General features: G+C 30.8%; 1 protein-coding gene across 1 annotated transcript; it reads left to right on the plus strand.

Annotated features, from left to right (window-relative positions):
- The first annotated feature begins 518 nt into the window (after positions 1–518).
- Positions 519–3481, plus strand: LOC114370668 (piriformospora indica-insensitive protein 2-like). The gene is made up of 2 exons (XM_028328063.1): positions 519–1383; positions 1932–3481. Exons 1-2 carry the CDS (start codon positions 1165–1167, stop codon positions 3150–3152), a joined length of 1440 nt encoding a protein of 479 aa, XP_028183864.1. The 5' UTR covers positions 519–1164; the 3' UTR covers positions 3153–3481.
- Positions 3482–20950: the final 17469 nt, after the last annotated feature.

The raw sequence follows: 20950 nt of genomic DNA on the forward strand, positions 1-20950 counted from the left end.
GGCTACAAATTTTGAGGAGAAAAATAGACTCAACGAGTTTTGAAGGTACACAGGTATGGCCCAACTCTGGGGCTTACTGTATTATGTAGCAATGTGATTAAGTGCACACTCCTGAAAGCTAGCCACTGTGCTCTCTCTTGTCCTTTTAGTTTCAGTGGTGCTGTCAAAAAAATCAGCAAAAAAAAAAAAAAAACACAAGACAACGAGGTAATAACGAATAAAAAACCCTTATTTGTCTTGCATGCTTTTACATGCACCTCTTCCTTTTGCATGGACAATGGTCCCCTACGCAAACTCAACTCAACGCTCCTTCAAGGCTTCAACTAATCCCTCCAAACTCTAATCCCTTTATTGCCTTCAACCACCTATAACACTTTTAATAGTTGTGACTAATTAACACTTCATACTACATAATTTCCACCATAGACATTACTAGTCTAATAATGGTATTCAATAAGACAATCACATAGGGTGTGCAATTTGCATAGCATAGCTGCATAAAAAAGGAAACACTGCTTTTTAACTTTTTTTTGCTTCCGTCTTATAGGCCACACAGTTGCTTTGCTTCTGCTCTCTGATCATATATTAATGCCATTGTTATTATGACTTTGAGCTTCGAGAACTGTGCTAAGATATTGTGTTGTTCTCTCTTAAATATTTTATATATACTTCCTTAGTTTTTCCATAAACACAACAAGGAAGGAAGAGGTCAGGTTTCTTGCTCAGCTTTTGTGTTTCCTCTATTCCCATTATCCTTCTATGTTTGAGCATAAATTCAGGATCTTGTTCTTTCTTTCTTGATACTACAACCCGTGTTCTTCCAAAAACAACTGTAGTTTTCTGCCTTAGCCCATGTTGGGGTATTTGTCTAGATACCCACTAATTCATTGCTGAGGGATATTCAACTTTCACCTTTATCTTGAATCTTTTATTATAATTAACTTGAGGATTTTCTTCCTCTTTTCTTTGTTTTTTTCTTTCTTTCATTCTTTTCTAAAATGAGAAATGCACATGTGATACATCAACCATAAGATGCACTTGAATTCAAGGCTTCAAGCTAAGAACCTCCTACTTGTGGTTGCTTTTTTTTTTTTTTTTTAAATTATCTTCATCCATCTTGAATTTCTCTTGTGCCTGATAATCCTGTTTTGACTCAATAACATCATGAAGAGCACCAAGGCAATTAGTCATGCCATATTTGTTATCTTTATACTCTCTGTGAGTGCAAGATGTTGTGGACAAGAAGACCTTGATAATGATATATTAGCTCCTATGGAGAAAGCAGAGCAGGAAGCTCTATACTCCACCATTCAAGGCTTTGTTGGTGATTCCTGGAATGGCTCAGATCTCTATCCAGATCCTTGTGGTTGGACTCCAATTCAGGTACCTTTTACTGCAACTTGTCTAAGCAACTACTTTATACTGTGCTAGAGACAAGGTCTGGACAGTTCAAGTTTGTTTAAGGCCATCGTTTCTTGATGAGATATAGCTACAAGGTTATAGTTCCTGTTTGGTTAATGACTTGCACATACTTTTTTCACAATCAACAGTGACACTCTGAACACAAAACTTTGTTTTTACTCTTGAAGATTTTGGCTAATTGTTAATAGGTCCATATAAATAAGACTTTGCACTCAATTTCATAAATGAACTCTGAGGAGAACCTAAGCTTTTTAAATTCTGCTGGATGCCAGAAAAGTAAAAGTATAATCCCTTGGCTTAGTTCTACAGTTGAGCATCCCATGTGTACAATTGTTTTTCAGCAGCTGTCCTCCTCCCTCTTTTTATTTTTTTTCTAACAAGAAATTTTATTGCCCCTTCAACCATGTAATCAGAACTCTTTGCAATTTAATACAAAAATTATAAATTAACTAGAACATGTTGATAAATTATTTGCTACATTGTGATTTCTTTGTTGTTTTCTTCTGCAGGGGGTCTCTTGTGATCTGTTTGATGGATTTTGGTATGTTACTGCCTTGAACATTGGACCGGTCCATGACAATTCTCTGAGTTGTGCTCAAGAATTGGAATTTAGACGAGAGTTATTTGAGCTCAAGCACCTAAAAGCTCTATCCTTCTTCAATTGCTTTCAATCACAAGACATGTTTCCAGCTACCATCCCCACTGGAAACTGGCAGAAACTGGCTGGCAGCTTAGAATCACTGGAGTTTAGATCAAACCCGGGTCTCATTGGAAACATCCCCTCAAGTTTTAGTGCCCTCAAGAACCTTCAATCACTAGTAATACTAGAAAATAGTGTAACAGGTGAAATACCATCAAGCATTGGCAATCTCATCAAGTTGAAGAAGCTTGTTCTTGCTGGAAACTATCTTACTGGGAGTATTCCAGATGTTTTTGATGGGCTAAATGAGTTATTGATCTTTGACTTAAGTAGCAATTCATTGTCTGGCTCTTTGCCTTTGACACTTGGGAGCTTAACTTCAGCATTGAAGCTTGATGTGAGCTACAACCACCTTGAAGGGAATCTTCTAAATGCATTTGCTAATCTTAAGTATCTGACCCTTATGGACCTTAGGAATAATAGGTTCACTGGTGGGTTGACCTTATCTTTGCAAGAGATGTCCTCCTTAGAGGAATTAGTTTTGTCCAACAATCCATTGGGTGGAGACATCAGATTCCTAAAGTGGGAAAACCTCAACAATTTGGCCATTTTGGAACTATCCAACATGGGATTGACAGGGGAAATTCCTGAGTCTTTATCAGAATTAAAGTTGTTAAGATTTTTGGGACTTAGTGACAACAATCTCACAGGGAACCTGTCACCAAAGCTGGAAACTCTGCCTTGTCTCAATGCACTTTACCTTAGTGGAAACAATCTCACAGGAGAGATTAACTTCTCTAAGGACTTTTTTGGAAAAATGGGGAGGCGTTTTGGTGCTTGGAACAACCCAAACCTTTGCTACCAAATTGGACTAATGTCATCAAGCCATGTTCCATTTGGGGTAAAGCCATGCCAGAAAGAGGTCAATTTGTTAGAATCTGATTCAAAAACTGAGCTGATCAATGGGGATATGAATGAGACTTTCCATTTCATAGCCTCTAAGGGATTTTCTAGCTGTGCTACTGATGGCTTCTGGTGGACTTTTCTGGAAAAAATATTGATGATGGGCTTATTTCTAAGTCTTATATAACCCTTTATTAGTCTAGAAAGAGTTCAACTTAGGCTTTGTTTAACCTTTTAGGCGTTACAAAAACTCGTATGTTTTTTGTATTTTGTTCTAACATAATATGATAGTCTTGCAATGGCCTACAAGTTAGTTACTTCAACATGGATACCTCAGCTTACATAATCACCTTACTTTTTATTTGCACTTTCTAGTTTTCCTTTTGTCCTTGCATCAGGACAGGCTGCAAAGTTTTTCTTTTTATAAATATTTTGAGGTTACAAGATTTTCCATTCTTAATTTTTGGGAGTCAAATACTGGCGTCTCAATGGTTATACAACTTTTCACACAGAGAATTCTGTACAATTGTACCGGTGGAAAATTTTATACATAATAGGGACTGGACTGTAAGTTGAATAAGTATGTACTACACAGTAGAATGGAATCACTTTGACCATAGAGTGTTTTTGTTGCCTAGTCCTTGATTTTATTCCTCATTTGAATCAATTTGTGCACGCTAAACAACAATTTGGTTGCATAACAAATTAATAATGATCCAAAAAATATTTGCCTTTCAAAAAAAATAATGATCCAAAAAAGGGGTAGCTTTCAGCTGAGGATTGGCCCCTGCTACCACATATGGGCAGGTTTAGCTTTCAACTTCACCAAGACAAGAAGAATCATTTGAAATGTTACTTAACTTTCCCCCTGCTGGGTTTCAAATCCTTTTCTAGATAGTAGTTCTATTTTACACTTTAAAAATTATCATTTTGCAATTAAAAGAAGGATGAGAAAAGGGAAATATTAAATAGATTTCACTTATATTCGTATGCTTCAACAATGTATGTAGTAGAGATGAAAGAAATAAGAAAAGAAACAAGAACTACAGAAATAGATCCTAAAAGAATGATAGAAAGAAAATAAATAAAATGAAGATGTATTATTTGGATTGATAAAAATAGGAAAGAAACAAGTAAAAGGATTTATCTCTGTTGGTTTCGATGAGTAGAGAACATAATGAAAATAAAAAAAATATGAATTATATGAAAAATATTCTTATACTAATTAAAAATATATACTTTTTACTTCATTGTTTTTTTAACATAATATTATTTTTTGTCATAAAAATATTTAATATACTTTTATATTATAAATTTGAATCTATGTCCTTGAATGATATTTTTTTTAAGAGTTATTCTCTCTTTCATTAAATCACATCACTTATCCTATCTAATATTTTTTTTTAAAAAAATTATCCTATCTAATGTATTCAACATTTAATTTACTTTTTAATTATTTATTCATTTTAAATGTATTTTTAATTTGAAGTTCAAATTTATCTACTTCTATATTATAAATTTGAATTCCCGTGAAGTGTTTTTAGGAGATACATTGATAATGTTTATATATATATATATATATATATATATATATATATATATATATATATATTAAAATTGTAAAGAAATAAAATCATGAGTTGTAAAATATTAAAAAATATATTGTTAATAAATGTAATTCTAACATCTTCTCGTAATATTCTTATTAGTATTTCAAGTAAATATTATGAATGTATCATTGTATGAATCAATTGACATATAATTATTTTGACTTAATCATCAGTTTTAAGTTGAATTTTTTGAAAGGAAATTATTTGTTATTCATAAAAGATGTCCATTGTTGTATAAAAGAATAGACAATTTGAAATTGAAATTTGTAGAATTCAACTTCTACAAATTGTTGGATGAGGTGGCCCAAAAGTTCAGAAAGAGAAAAATACAGCAAAATTTGTGATATAATTTGATGATCCTAATAGAGAATATGATCCATTGCAAACAGAGAATTTGGCATGAGGGTTTGGCATTTCTACTTTTTGATTGCCAATGCAGGACAGTTACGACTTTAATGCATCGAAAGTGAGGTGTGGAGGGTTAGATTTAGAGGTTAGGCTAATAGGCTTGTAGGGTTGTAGACCATAGTATAGGGATGTGTCATGTGTGTGTGTGCAACAATCTACTATGTACTTGAGATGATGGGTACGTAGGTACGTAGGGTGATGGTGGAAAATGGACCGTACACTGTTTTTAATGGACCTTGTGTATCATGGAAAATGCTCTGGCCTTCCAGATCTGGGCTAGCTCTCTTCTTCAAAAACTTGGTTTTCGAAATTGTTCTTAGGGCATTAGACAATGTACATCATCTGTCAGTAACGGAGCAAAATTGCATTGAATGTTCCTCGTCTTTCTCCTGTTCCCCACAACGAAACTTAGGTTTCAATGTCACCATGCCTCCTCCAATTCTCTCCTCTTTTCTCTATATAGTTTCTGCATGCCCTTCTCTTTTCTGGCTCGGCAACATCAATAATTGCCTGCCATGCAATAAAATAAACTCTAAGAGCAAATAACATTTTATATGTAAACAAATAAGAAAATTAACACCTAGAATTTTGAGTCATGTCATGTGTAACCTAGTACTTAAATTTTAAGATATGTATTTGGCAGACCCTTTAAGGTTTGCAACGTGTGCAAAGTGGTTTCTTCATTAGTATTTTTTATATATATAAAATTTGATAGATTTAATTACGTGACTAATACACCACTATTTTTTTTTTTATAGTTTTACTACCAAGGAAAAATGTAAATTAGCATCCTAAAATTTGAATTACAAACAGTAAAAACTTATGTTCGTTAATAAAATAATTAGGATTTAAATATTGATCGATCTTTAGGTATCTAATTAATTGTGAAAAGAGAAGGAAAAGGAGGGAGAGACTTGAGTTCAAATTCTTTTAAGACAAAAACTAATCATATATTAACTAACATTTATGAAAAAATCCAAAGTGTAAACAAATTTGAATGGATGATTTGCACACTTTCAAAATGTCAAGTATTGAAATATTCACTTTTAAAGTATAGAAAACCAAGCCGCACACATGATTCAAATTAACTTTAAGGCGTTAATCTACCATTTTTGAAACAATTAAAAAAAAGCCAGTCATGTATTAGTCATACAGTTGTGTCAAATTAACAGGTTTTTTTTTCTCAGATTAAAAATCTTAAGTATAGAAATATACGTTTTTTCTTTAAAAAAAAAGCTCAAATCGCAGAGCTAAGTTGTACTTAAAAAAATATAAAAAAAATTGGTAAGGGTTAAATCGCAGAGCAAAGTTGTACTTTAAAGAAATAATGGAGGGTAAGGAAAAAAAATAAAAAAAATAATGATGAGCTTTTATCAATGGGACAGCACTAGCAGATTGACTTTTCCAGTATAATAAATCTAATGGGTCGTATTCATCTTGAAATCCTTGGGAATTTCTTGTCCTGTACTGAGCAATGTTAGGCATCAAAGGGCATGTGCAGGGTCCATAGGCTAAGTCATGCTCAAATTAAAGTTGTCATGCCATGCCATGCCACAGCCATATTAATTGCCACCATTCTCTGAGTTCCTGATCTTCTAAGTCAGTCTGTAACGAACAGCACCTGTTTTTCTCTCATCAAAACACCAAACAGAAAGCCCAGTGGCATGGTACATGCTGCTTGTGGAACTATATATATCCATGTAAAGGAAAAACAGTTTAGTTTGGAAAACAAAATTTAGTTCGAATCGGTTAGAAATGGACTTTTTTTCCTTCTTTTTTCACGAGACTACAAGTAACTTTTATAAGAAATAACTGTGCTCGAGGATAGGATACTTATACACAACAAAATTCTTATTAATGCATTGCATATCAAAAACTACGTGCTCAAGTCTGATATATATATATATATATATATATATATATATATATATATATATATATATATATATATATATATATATATATATATATATATATATATATATATATATATATATATATAACTACCGCGCATAATTAAGATTCAAATTTAAGACTATTATTTAAGTTAAAATAGTCTCATATTATTAGATAATCCAAGTGTTTTGTATTGAATTTTATTTCTTTAAATACCCCTGGCAGTTTAGAGAAGCGAAAGTTAAAAACGTGAACATTTGGTTCACGCAGCATATTGACAGTTTTAAACACATTGAATCATGACCCACAATAAGTAAACTATTTGGCTAACTCCTTTCTCTTTGGTTGTTAATTATTGATTAACTATTTTTAATTTTTAAAAATATTTTAAGAGCGTGTTTGGGCCATTTTTTTGGGTTCAAAAGGCAAAATAAGAAATAGAAGTTATTTGATAACTTTTTTTTCAACTTAAAAGAGATGTTTCAAAAGGGAGATGGAGATAAGAAAAATCAGTTTTGTTTTCTCTAAATGCTCCTTCATTTAATTTATTTTTGAGAAAATACTTTTGTTTCTTTTATAAAAATTAAATTATTTAATTTTAAGAGTTTCAGAAAACATGTTTGATCTAGTTTCTTTTAACGAGAAAAAAAATCAAATACTACCTAAGACTCATATTGGAAAAAAAATATAGGCTTGAAGGGCATGTTTATCTACATAAATATCTTTTTCTGTGATCATTTGAAAGAATAAACATAAGCGAGTTAATATCTTTTCTGTAATCCTTTGAAATTAATTATAAATAAAAGCAAGTTTTTACTGCTTTTTCAAAATTGAAAATAAAATATATCTTTTTATTTTGTTAAAAAAATAATTTATTTTTGGCATTCAATTATTTTGTTCCGTGTGCTTTTCTGTACTGAATTATTTGCAATTTCAAAATTATATCAGAAATTAAAATAGTTGGCTTCCAACTGAACTACACATTTGATGATAAATCAGTGGACATATTCGGTAATGGGCTTCAATTGGGCTTCCCTACAGTTTTCCAAGACCAGAATATTGGGAGTTGAATCATGCACTCCCAAAAGTGTATCTTGTACTCCCCTATTTCGCTTGAAATTTTCCTATAAACCTTAATGAATTAGCCCTAACACCTCTCTCCTTCAGATTATCTACACCAGAATATCCGTAGGACTTTTCCTTTCGGAATGGCCATTCTGTAAACTATTTTTTCCCTTACGGAAAACCTGTTCTTGTAACAGGTCCACAATGTGAATGTGAAGCGTTGAAACGAACTTGCGGGAAGAAGCATTGGAGGAGGAGAGAGACTTTTGCGTTGGAGCCTTTGATGGCTGCAGGAAGAAGACTTGAGTTGGAGAAGAAGAGAAGAACTCAAAAGCAAGATTAAAATTGCGTTGCGAGAAGAGAAGAACAGAATGGGTTGTGCGTCTGCTACGGGAGAAAGAAGATGAAAAAGGGGAAAAAGATAGAAGGGATAAGTTAGAATTTTTAAAAAATGAGAGGTACAAGATACACAATAATGGTTTTGGGTCGCCATTGGGTTATAATATGTCTGATAACGTACGTAGAAGGTGGGTGGGGGGAATCATATTGATATTTAAGCTTATCCAAAAAAAAAAGTCAATTATCATGAAAAACATTAATCTCTTAGTTTTTGTCCCTTCGCTTTAATTTCCACCTGTGGAAAAACAATGCTCAATTCTTAATAGCCCTTTAAACATGGACCAGATCTGAATGAGTAGATTAATAATTAACATTTTTTTGAAAAATAACTGTGAGAAACTGATTGATTTTTTTTAAGGGAGGAAAGTGATTGATGAAAAATACATTCGTAATCAAACTAGTTAATCTAAAATGACTATGTACCATTAGTTGATGCATAAGCTTTTGGTTTATTAATATATTTTTAATTTTTAATACTAAATAATCTCTTTTAAGAATTATTACCAGTATTTTGTAAAATGAGAAAACTAATTACAAGTCATATACATTATTTAATTTAAAAACTTAACAACAACAAGTTGTTTTGAGTTTTGTCCCTTGAAGAAGAATTAATCTTGCGCGGTTCCTTTGGTTGACCACTTGAAAGTCTATCGAGCTTGGTGGCATAACATTGCACGCAGTTACTGCAAAAATCCTTTTCCATTACCTTCATTTTCCACGTAGAGACATGAAAAACACAACATCACCTTCGACCTAAGCACCATATTTTTATGCCGTAAAGACTTGCCAGATAGGCACTCCCAATTTCAAAGACCTTCTCATTTAGAAATTACAATATTCAACCAAACACCTTTCCACACCCATCGCTCTTTGTCGGTCACACTATGTCCAGTACTTTTTTCCTTTTTTCTTACTTCAATTTCTTCAACCCTTTCCCACTTTGCCTCAATGCTTTAATTCAAAACTTCACGTCATGCATGCCACGTTTACATTTTATTTTTGTTGTTTGATAGATTACCATAGATTTTAACTTCAATTTTTGTACTATCAACTGCACAGATTTTTCACTATTAGGTCGACTTTCGTAATTACATTGATTTTCCATAATACATGGTTTTTATTTATAAATTGCACAACATCTCACTGAACTACATCCACTCATATTTTAAAACCACCTCACACACACAAAAAAAACACATTTTAAAATCTGTTATTTTGCAGACGTTGACACTTTCGTGTATTGTCCTTGTTATCATGTTTCTTTGTAACACATTTAATTAATTAAGTTTCAAATCACATTATTCGTTACATGCTATATTGATAATGATAATTCAAATGACGATGTAATCTATATAGTTTTGTTAACATCATGACATCATCCTTTAAGGCTGATATCAAAGACAGAAGCAATTTCATTTATTTATTAAAAGAGATATTATAATTTATTATATTTGACTTAATAAACCACTTGTGAAAATGTAATTATTTCTAAATCAAAACATTATGTAATTATTATTGCTATATCATTAAACAATTCGAAAAATTAAGCAGTTTAAAGTATGGTTAGATATTAGTTAAGAACCATTGAATATTTTAGCAAGATATGGCTTGAATTAGTATCTGGCTATGAGATAAGTAAAAAAGTAAAAAAAAATGAACTAACTTGATTAATCTTATTAGTGTCGATAAGTTGAATGTACAACCAAGGATGAGTGGACCCCAAGAAAGGCTTGTTTTCTTACAAAATCATTGTACGCAAAAGATACCCACAAGAATTATTGGTTTTCATTTCTACGGAAAGAACAAACCCCAGGCATATTTTCATTTTCCAAATAAACACCCCAATTAATGGTGTCATAAGTATTATAAAAAAAAAAGCATCTCATGGACATCTAGCATTCAAGAATTATGAAGTGGCTTCTCAACTAAAATGCCAATAATTAATGCTATTGGTATTCACTCACGAAAAGCCTCTCTTCCTTTGTTGCCAAAAATAGAATGCTTGGCATGCAACCATTGTGTTGTGCTAGACGCGCTTCAATAATTTCGGTTTCTCTACAAATTACTATACCCATCTCAAATCTCAATTATGCCATGCCAGAAAATTAAAATCATAGAGCTCATATAATTACATGGTTACTGAAATTTAATCACGCCACGTTAATTTTCTACAATGCCACACTTGCTGTACGTGCTTAAATCCAAAACTTCCTGCGCGTGAAACTAGATCTAAGATTCCTTATTGACATTAGAAAGATGGAAGAAAGACAAATAATAGTTCTAATTCTAAGGTTTTCCTGTCTGCACGTACATGCCATATTATAGTTCTAATTCTAATTTTGATTTTAGGTACAATTAATCCGTCCAAAGTCTAAACTTCATAAAATTGAGAGAAAAATGAAAATAGTTCTTCCACGTATAGTGACGGTGACAATTAATCCTATTTGAATTGTTGGGGTTTGAAACATGTGCTCAAGTTTTCAATTTTTTCACAATTACACGCTTTGGTATGTTTTCTCGGGAAATCGTTCTTATTGACCTAGAAATAAGACATTTTCATACACTTCAAAATTTAAATTAGTAATAAACTTGGTGCCCCAAGTCCAAGCATAGCCGGCGCCAAATACTTATACCAAAATATTCAATATTTTTTCACAAACGTTGACATCTAAAATTCAATAGTCTCTATTGCGTGCATCTCACTTTTCTCGTTCATATTTCCTACCATTCATCACAAACCCAAATAGCCTACAATTTTCCATTCCCCATGCAAACCACCACATATATATAAAACCACTTCCTTAGTTCCTTCAAAGTAAAAAATTCTTCACAATAAATTCAACATATTCCTTAAACTTCTTCCATATTCTTAACAAGCTAAAATCCTGCTGAAGCAAAACAACCTTAGCTTATTCCTTACATTTCCATGGCCAATTCTCATTATTCTAAAACTTTGCATCTTCCATGCAAATCCTTCTCTATGGCTATTCTCCTTGTTTACTTGCTTCTTGTTGGTTCTTGCACTGCAATAAGGACAGGCGCAACCATGCGGTTGAATGAAGGCTCAGAACTTCTCCGGCGGAAGCAGCAACAACCGCGATTTCCTTACAAAGGTCTTGTTTTCAACTTCTTACCCAAAGGGGTGCCAATTCCACCTTCAGGCCCTTCAAAGAGGCACAACTCAGTGGTGGCTTCCACACCTAAGAATTGAGTTGACCAAGATGTCCATTTTACATGAGTTTCTCCAATTTTTTCTTCTTTAATTGTTGGGTTTTGAATTGATATGAGAGAAGATGCAAGGTTTGCAATCAGATATAGATCAAGCACAATGATACTATATATTAGATCCTTAGAAGGTCTAAATTTTTTTGGTTATGTAATTCTAAATTTTACTGTACATATGAGATATGGCATATAGTAATAATATATTTACTCAGTTTCAGTTTTAGAGGCTTTTGTTATCTTATTATATTTTCATTTTTTGTTTCCTCCTATTGATTTGTGCTTTGTGATGATCATGATGAATTGAATAATCAAACCAAATGGTTTCTCTTGAATTGAATTTTATTTTCATGTAGCAAATCAGAATCCAGAAACATGTACAGTTGATTTTCATTCAAGTAGTACATAGTACATTATCCCCCATGCACCCACTTGCTCTCTGTCTCTACGTGTAACATTGACTTGAGGTGAATGTTCATAAATAAAAAAGCAAGGTTTTGGATCTTTTCCCAGAACTGTACGTAGGACAAAAGGCAATAATACAACGCTCAATTACAAAGTCTTTCAAGTTGCCGTTTGGAAAATTATGGTCTAAACGAGTGTGACTCATTTGGCCCACATACACTTGTGAAACTTCCACTCAACGAAAACTTTGTTTTCTTACAAACTTTGTTTCTTGCTTTCTTTAAATGACCTATGCCTTTTTTGCTGTGTTAATTGAAGAAATTTGGCACGTAGTACCTATTGGCATTTGGCACACCCATTGAATTAGTCCAATGGGACAAGCTATGGCTTCGGCTGAGATCTTGATGCTGGGTCCATATTAGGTGAAGTCCACTTTCTTCATGGGCTCTATCTTGTATATTCTTTCATGGTGGCCAACTATGGTTGGAATTGTGTATGAATTTCAATGACTCTAAATCCCTCAAAGCAAGGGAATTATTAGAATAAAGTTTCATAATTTCGACGGCTGCACATAAGCCAGTGATAATTAATGCGTGCAACCGTTTTTCCTTAACACCAATTGAATTTCAATTTTGTCTATTAATATGATGTTTTCACCTTGACCATATGCAGAGGGGAATTTAGGACTCTAGTTTCATTTATTAGACAAGGATAAATTGAATTAGGAAAATGATGTATCAACACCATTATACTAGTTGTCACCCACAGAGAAAAGAATATAATAGAGAGAAAAATATAGATATGATATCGATACTGATATAAGATGAGATAATCTAGTAGGGTCGGCTTATTGGTGGAGACTAAAATAAGTTTGATTGTCGCCAGTGTAAAGTAAAATAAAAAACAGATAAGTAAAAAATGATAAGTGTCAATAGAATCTTTGTAATGCGGAAGTGTCTATATACAATTAAATAGTGCCTGGAATTCTGCCTCTAAAACTTCTCAATGCAGTTAGAATTCCAAATAGTGTTCTTCCATAAATATGACAATTTTTTAACAGTCTTACATGAAAAACTTCTCCTTAACCCAACCGTAACAGGAACAAGATATATGGAGGTTCATAAAACGATGAACTAATGAAAAAATGTTGGGGGTGCTTCTTCATTTATTTTCATCCTTTTGCCAAGCATATCTGTTGTCAGATAACTATGCCCTGATTTAATTAGATGTAGCACAGTAGTATAAAAAATCTTTAGTTTGAAGATATGTTTGCAAAGTTTACGCTGACTTTAAGTGCATATGCAGCATGTACATTGCAAAAGATGTATCACTAGTCAATGCTTGAGAATATAATAAAGGTTGCACGTTTTCTACACAGGATACTCTCAAGACCTATTTGTACGGTCATTTTGGTACATACCAACATGCCATATAGCCAGAATTCCGGAAATAGGTTCCCTTTACAACCATTTTTGGGCGAATTTCAGGCCTAGATCATCTCCTAATGAAATACTGAAATTCAAAGTTACTAAGAAGAATGGAGCGTGGCAAAGATCAAACTGTTCACTTGGTTGAAAGTGTTCTAATACCATGTTACAAAAATCGATTAGGCGCACAAGGTCAATTTTGTTTTTATTTTTCGTTTTAACATGGCAAATTGAAGATTTTACAGGGTTACAATAGTTTGTGACATTTTGAGGGGTAGGTTAGTAGGTAGCTGTTATTTATTTCAGAAGACTTTCTGTCACTAATCTAACTCTTGAGGAAGCATATTCGAAGAAATCCAGCCAAGAGTTGCCTTGGACCACACAAATGAGTTCGTGTCACTCACTATATCTTTTATGAAGTTGGGTAAATGATGGTGTATTTTAGGTAAAACGCATTGCAGTAATTTCTAGATTAGTCTAACACCTTACTATGGAAATATTTTGTTTTTAGAAGGGAAAAAAATGATGATATATTTGGTAATAAATAGGTTTGCAACACACCTTCTTAGACAATCTTTTCAAGGAATCAAATGAGAGGATGTGGATCCTAGAAAAAAAAACTATTTTATTTTTAAACTTTTCTTAATAGTAAATTATTATAAAGTTTAGTTTTGATATTATATCAGTAAAGATTAGAAAACGTTTTAATATGATTTTAAAATAATTATGTTATATGATTGAATAATAAAATAAAAAATTACTTTCAATACATTTTAATTAAATTATTTTTAACTATGTTTAATTTACGTATATTGTATAGATTCACAAAATTCAGAATACAGAAAAACATGATTATTTTCATCAAGTTTCCTTACTGATGTTATTTATATAATTGTAAAGTATTGGATACACCAATCAATAAGGTTTATAGATAATTAAATTCTTTAAACATGTCTTCAAAAGTTTGATTTCTAATTATCTATATAAAAAGAAGCTGAACCAAACCCCATGTGGGTGTTGTTCGGGGTTTAAACTTGCTACCTGGATCATAAAGGGTTTGTAACTGATAACTTGACATTTTATGATTTGTTAACTGAATAAAAAAATTCACCTTAAACTTGAACAAGTAAGGGTATTTGGCATTTGCCATACTTGTGCCTTAGTCAATATATTGCCAATGAATCCCGTGGATATATATTAGACAGAGAACATGCAAAATACCTAATGAGAGTTTGATGTTCATTGATATATTAGTATAATATAGCAACAGACGTGACTTCAATTTTTGTCACTCCATCTTGACTTGCTTGGGGAATCGATGGAAATTGAATACTTTTTTTGTTTGGAAAAAAACATTTTAGTTGGATATGAAATGACAGTAAATGTATTCAGAGATTGAACATGTATCAAGGTAATTGTATATATTTAATGAAAATGGCAATATCTTAACATTATCATCAATTAATACTCCAAGTTGAGACATACACGAAACTATAACTTTCAATCATACTCCAAGTTGAAATTAACGTTGAATTGAGTTAGAAAAATATATATTTTCCTTTTCAGTTATATACTAGTCAAATTATAAAACTCATTAATTGAAACGAGTCCAGAAGAATGAAAATTTGAATTCAAGAAAGGAATGTGCAAAAAAATTGGTTGAGATCAAATCAGATTTTAATCAAACTTAAATCGAATTAATTTTTATCCAAATTATTCCAAGAAAAAAATACATTATTTTATAAAGTCAATTTAGTTAACTGAATATTTTTTTATTTATAAAAAATAACTCAAAAATTTATTTGAAACTGATGTAATTCTAAGAATCAATTTAAAATTAATTAAAAATCAGCTAAATTCAAAAATATTTTTTTGAAATCATTTCAATTCTGAATTGACTTTTAAATCAATTCAACTATTTGAATATAAAATTAAATCGATTAAAATAATTTAAAATCATTTATATTCGTTTTTTTTTACTTTTTTACACACCCCTACCCACCAATAAAACAAGTATTGAATCAAGATAATCCGGCAAGTAGTATTCGTAGCTTACAACTCCATCAAAAGCATACATGTATTCTAATTCTACTAAAGCCATTATTTTGGGGAGACTTTTCATAAGTGTAATCTAACTTGAGAGATTAGGCTTCCTTGCATAACTTTCTGTGTAATAAAGTAAATTTTCTGTTGGCATGCAAGAGCCAATGAACATATTTTCTGTTCTGTACAATGGTGTACAATTTTCAGTTTTCACGGAATCCAAATCTCAAGAACGTCAGTATTGGTAAAACACATGCACTGAGAGATGATATGAAAAAAAGATTATAATATTTAGTATATAATTTTTTATTTTATAATTTAAATTATGTGCTACTTTTTCTTTCCATAAGAATCGGTCAGTTTTCTCTCCAAAAAAAAAAAAAGAGAAACCGTCACAACTTTAATGTTTATTCACTTGCTTCTAATGAATAAAGTTATAGACACTTTATCGACTTGGTGTGGTGAAGTACTTGGACTCTACTGATGAAATACATTTTTTCTCTCTCTAAATTATTTAAAAATATTTTTTTTAACAGTTTCTCTTAATAATTTTATATGTTTCAATTTTTACCATTTTCAATCGGATAAATTTTTTTATTTGATGTATCCTTTGGCCTTTGCATTAGTTTAATCTCTAATCAAATAATCATAGAAGTTTCTGTCAATCTTTTTTTTTCTTGATAAAAAAATTAAATTAAAAATATCAATTGAAAAACATGTTATAATTAAGTCTCAACCAATATTGGCTTCATTATAAAGCTACTGATCCATTTTCCTCTAGAATATGATAATTCTAAATATCTCGTCCCCCAGCAACTATTATCACGAAGCATATTGCATTATTGCTAGTCTTACAGTTTTTCTACAAGTTTTTCTCTTATTTTGATCGGCACTTTGTAAGTAAGAAAGTTATCTAAAGCTTTGCTCTATTTCATCCACTTGAATTTCATTTTTTTTACTTTCCCATTAATGAATTCAAAAGTATCTGCATCATGCACCTTGAATTTCGTTTTTTACTTTCCCATTATTGTGCGATCCTCAATTTTCACCTGATGCCAACCTCGTTTATTAACTTGCATCCTTAAATTTTTTATGCAAAAGTTGAAGTAGTGTAACATAAAAAATAATCCTTAAATTATTTACTATGTTTACATGGACGTGAAACATATCTCCAGGCATCGGTTATGTTTCATGTATTTTTTTTTTCATAATGAATAAGAGTTGACAAATCTGAACACGTACGTACAGCTCCACCGAATTTGTTTACTGCGGCTAGTTCATTGAAATTTTGTAACCTCAATTATTGTACTTCAGTATCAATGCCCATCTCATAGAATAAGGTATCGTCGAGTTGAAACAAAAAAACAAGGCCAGATTTGATGTTTGAATTAATAAATTATGATCTGCGTGATTTCACAATTCAGAAATAAACTGCCTCTAATGTGGCTGTGTATTTATTCCCAAATTCCGTATCCTGAATTAATTTTGATCTATTTTCCTCAGGAAATTAACTATAGGAGCACGTTTTTTCTCCTTTTGCGAACACAGAAAATTCTTAGAAGTACTTGTATATTTTGTTAATAAAAGCAGGTGCTTTTGCTAAATATGTTGCATTCTTGGATGTTTATGGCACCTAAAGGAAAATGGTTAAAATTACCTAGATGACCCTACTAAAGGTTTTTCAAGCTTCATCAAGATGGGAGTTGCTATTAAGCCCCTCCCGCGAATAAGAAAAATAGGAGTTACTATTAGAAATGAATTTGACCTAACTTAGTCTAAACTGAGTGACTAAATAATTATAAGTGACTTTTTTTTATAAATCACGTGTATCATTTACTAAAGAATTATATTTAAGTGGAATAAAATTATTATAAGTAATAAAACTATTTCTTTGAGTATTTAATCTAACATATCATATTTAAGATTTGAATTCAAAATTTTTGATTAAGCTAAAACAATTTGATCCACGTGCTCGATCGTATATTTATAAGTGATCTAGTATTAAGATTGGATAAACTCTGATGTTGTAATAAAAATGAAAAGAGTCTAATTATTGGCAAGGTGTAACTCAAGTGGCTAGTAATTTGAGCTCTTTAAGCATATGATAGGAGTTTGATTTCTCGCTATGTGAATAGAGTAACATTTGTGGAAGAGAAGTTGTCCTTTAATTGATATTCTACTTTCTTAGGGATTAATCTCACACCTTTAGGTTATGGAAATACTTGCTTTTCAGAAAAGAAAAAAAGAAAGAAAATCTAACTCTTAAAAGCTAACTTAAAATAGAATAATTGTCCAACTATTAGAATAAATATGAGGCTTTGGATGTTTGTATGGACTTGGAATAAAAGATGGGCAGCTTTAGCTTAAAAAATGTAGATGCTCTAGTAGTTTTTTTTTTTTTTTTTTGAAAAAGGCAAAAATATATTAATGATGCCAACAATACCTGATACAAGCTAACCCGATCATCCATGTTATCACTGAAATTAAATGGAGGGTTAGCAGCAAGAGACTGTTTCTTTTGTTAATCATTGGAAGAAGCCTGGACTTCATAGAAACAGGAACAGCCAAAGTGATTTAGGAGAATCTTGTAATGACTTTTTTTGCTTTTATCAGCAATCATGATACGTATATACTATATAACAAAGTGTATGACATGCAGAGATCAGGGGCCTTCTAATTAATACGTCCCTGAGTCCCTCTGTCCCCACCTTAATAACCCCACCAACAAATGGCAATAATGAAGTGCCAGTAACAAGATTATATACCCACGCCCCTCAAGAGGTAACAGAAAAATATTAGAATCTTCCAGCAGATTGATTACTTTTCTAGATACTTTCGAGTCTAGGCAATTCATTAAAGGTAAATTGGAAGACTCAAAGAATGTTCATAATTGGATTGAAAAAAAAAAAAAAGGGTCGAGCTTGGACTGCACAATGCTTAAGGAAACTTGTAGAATTGCTATCAAATGAAGACATATTGGACCCAATTGACATAATTTAGTTGGTAGAATTATTACGATTATTGTTAATAAAAAAAACCCAGATTGGTCCAAATGCTAGGCCTGGGCTTAACTCGAAGTCCACCGCTCAGGAAGGCCCAGTCACCTTGGTTAGTTCCCACTAGCAGCTCATTTCTATTCGAGCTTCCTGCACCTCTATAATTTCAGATATATTTCAGATTACATACAAGCAATTATGAAAATACATGAAGTAATTATAGTCAACTTTTTTTTATAAAAAATAATATAAACTTAATATTTATTTTATATTTTATACATATATTATTAATATTTACTTAATATAATTTATTTAATTAAATTATTATTCAAATTTTATGATAATACATCTTTAATAAATATTTATTATTTAATATTTATAAAAATATAATTAATTAAAATCAATTAAAATATGTTTATTATTTATTTTTTTTGTTATGACAGCCAACTGCCAACCCAAGTACAAACGGGAAGAAATTTTTAACCAAATTTTCTTATGTGGGGGAGAGGCGGATCAACCCATTTTTGACATATCAATGATAGATTGAATCAATCCGTTTTGTTATTCCTAATTATGCAAGGTAAATATCACTTAACAAACATATGGATGTGTCACATGGCAATTGTCCTATATGTCATTTTAAGAATAGTTTTTGCAACTAGAAAATTTTTAAATTTTAGTTTCACTCCCTATAAATTATCAATTTTCAATTTTTGTCTATAGAATTTAAAATTCAATTGTAGTCCTTAATGAATTTTATGCCTTTTATTTATCATTAAAATTAGTATTATAATAATATTTATATTTTATTAGCTAATCAAATAAATACATTAGGAGAATGAAACTTTAGCTAAACATAAAATGTTTGTTTCAAATATAAGAGCATCTTTAATTATTATTCTTGAGTTAGATTCTTGAGCTCAAGAAATCTTATTTATTAGATTTATTATTTTTATATGAAAGTTTTGTTCTGTGAAAAGAACTTTTAAAACTTTAGATTTTCTTTAAAAAAACATTATTTTTAAAGTCTATTTTCTTAACTAATTTCAAGCGTGAAACTAAAAAAAAGTAATAAAAAATCCAAATTAAAATCCACTAAAGCAAAAAATAAGCAAAATTATTGAAAGTGATCCAACAATGAGTTGTTGCACTTTGAATATGAAAACAGACGTCATAATATTATTGTGTTAAAGTGTCCACCGTCTGTGTTTCCTATACAGAACCAATCCATGAAGATGCGAATGTACCAAAAAGAATCCAAGAAGATGCGTTATCTGTATAGGTTGTTAGGTACGTGACTGATGACTCAAATAATTCGTGGTTCAAATTTTTAGCTTGTACAGTTGAATGAGAAGAACGTTGGCAAGTAAAAAGGCACGTTATCAACAGATATCTGTGACTGCGAGTGAAAAGTCTGAAACTTTTATAAAGCCGTTCACCTAAATGTAAAATCATCCGTTCTGTTTCATTGGACATCAGTTTCAACTTTTAACTTTCAAGTCCCATTCCTGGCTTTTTAGTTAGAAAAATTAATACTCTTTTACTTTCTATAAAACTATTAATTTTAAATTTTCATTTTTTATTATTTTAAAATCATCTTTATTTATTTAATAATGTTAGAACATATATTCAATTATATCTTTACTTGTCCGATCATTTAATAATGTTACAATATATATTGAAATATATCTTTACTCGTCTGATTTGTTGAGGTATATATTGTGTGAATTGAATGTTACTTACTTATCTTCTCTGCTTTGATGTCTATTTATATGGAGCCTATAACAAGTTGATAACTGCTTCACTTCGTCCACTAAGGATATGTGCCTTCATGTAGTGGTCAATTGGTTGAAACTGACTACCTGGGATCAAGTGCAATATCATATCAAAAATATTGTTAAAATAATATATTTAAATGTATATCACCTCATTAATAAATCATAATACAAACTAATTTTAACAATTTTAGTTTTTACAAAGATGATAATAATAATAATAATAATAATAATAATAATAATAATAATAATAATAATAATAATAATAATAATAATAATAATAATAATAATAATAATAATAATAATAATAACCACAGTTAATATTCTACTCAGAGGAATAATGTTCGAGTGTATTTTAAACAAAATCACCTTTGAAAGTTTTTTGGTATATTTTTTATTTATTAAAATTCAATTTTATTTAATTTTTGTTTTTCTTAAAGTTAAAAGGAAAACTAAAACAAATATACTTAGAATAAAACTATTAAAAAAATTAAGGAAATTATTTTTTATAAAAAAAAGAAAAGAAAAGAAACCTATAATCTATACTAATAATAAAAAAGACACCCTTCTTTGATTTACACTTTTTTTGGAACTTTTTTATCTTTCAACTGATTCTATAAATGACTTCTCAATCACACAGGTTATTACAAAAGCTAACTTCTCTATCATGCTAGTTATTTATATACATAAGTCCTTTTGTATTTTTTATTTATTAAAATAATAAAAAGGCAGGACAATA

Source organism: Glycine soja, chromosome 10, assembly GCF_004193775.1.
Source record: "Glycine soja cultivar W05 chromosome 10, ASM419377v2, whole genome shotgun sequence".
Taxonomy (NCBI): Eukaryota; Viridiplantae; Streptophyta; class Magnoliopsida; order Fabales; family Fabaceae; genus Glycine; species Glycine soja.

Excerpts from the sequence above, each read along its gene's own strand:
- LOC114370668 (XM_028328063.1), top strand. The coding sequence starts at position 1,165 with ATGAAGAGCACCAAGGCAATTAGTCATGCCATATTTGTTATCTTTATA. Across the intron at positions 1,384-1,931 it reads GTGGTTGGACTCCAATTCAG|GGGGTCTCTTGTGATCTGTT; the intron begins GTACCTTTTACT and ends TTTCTTCTGCAG.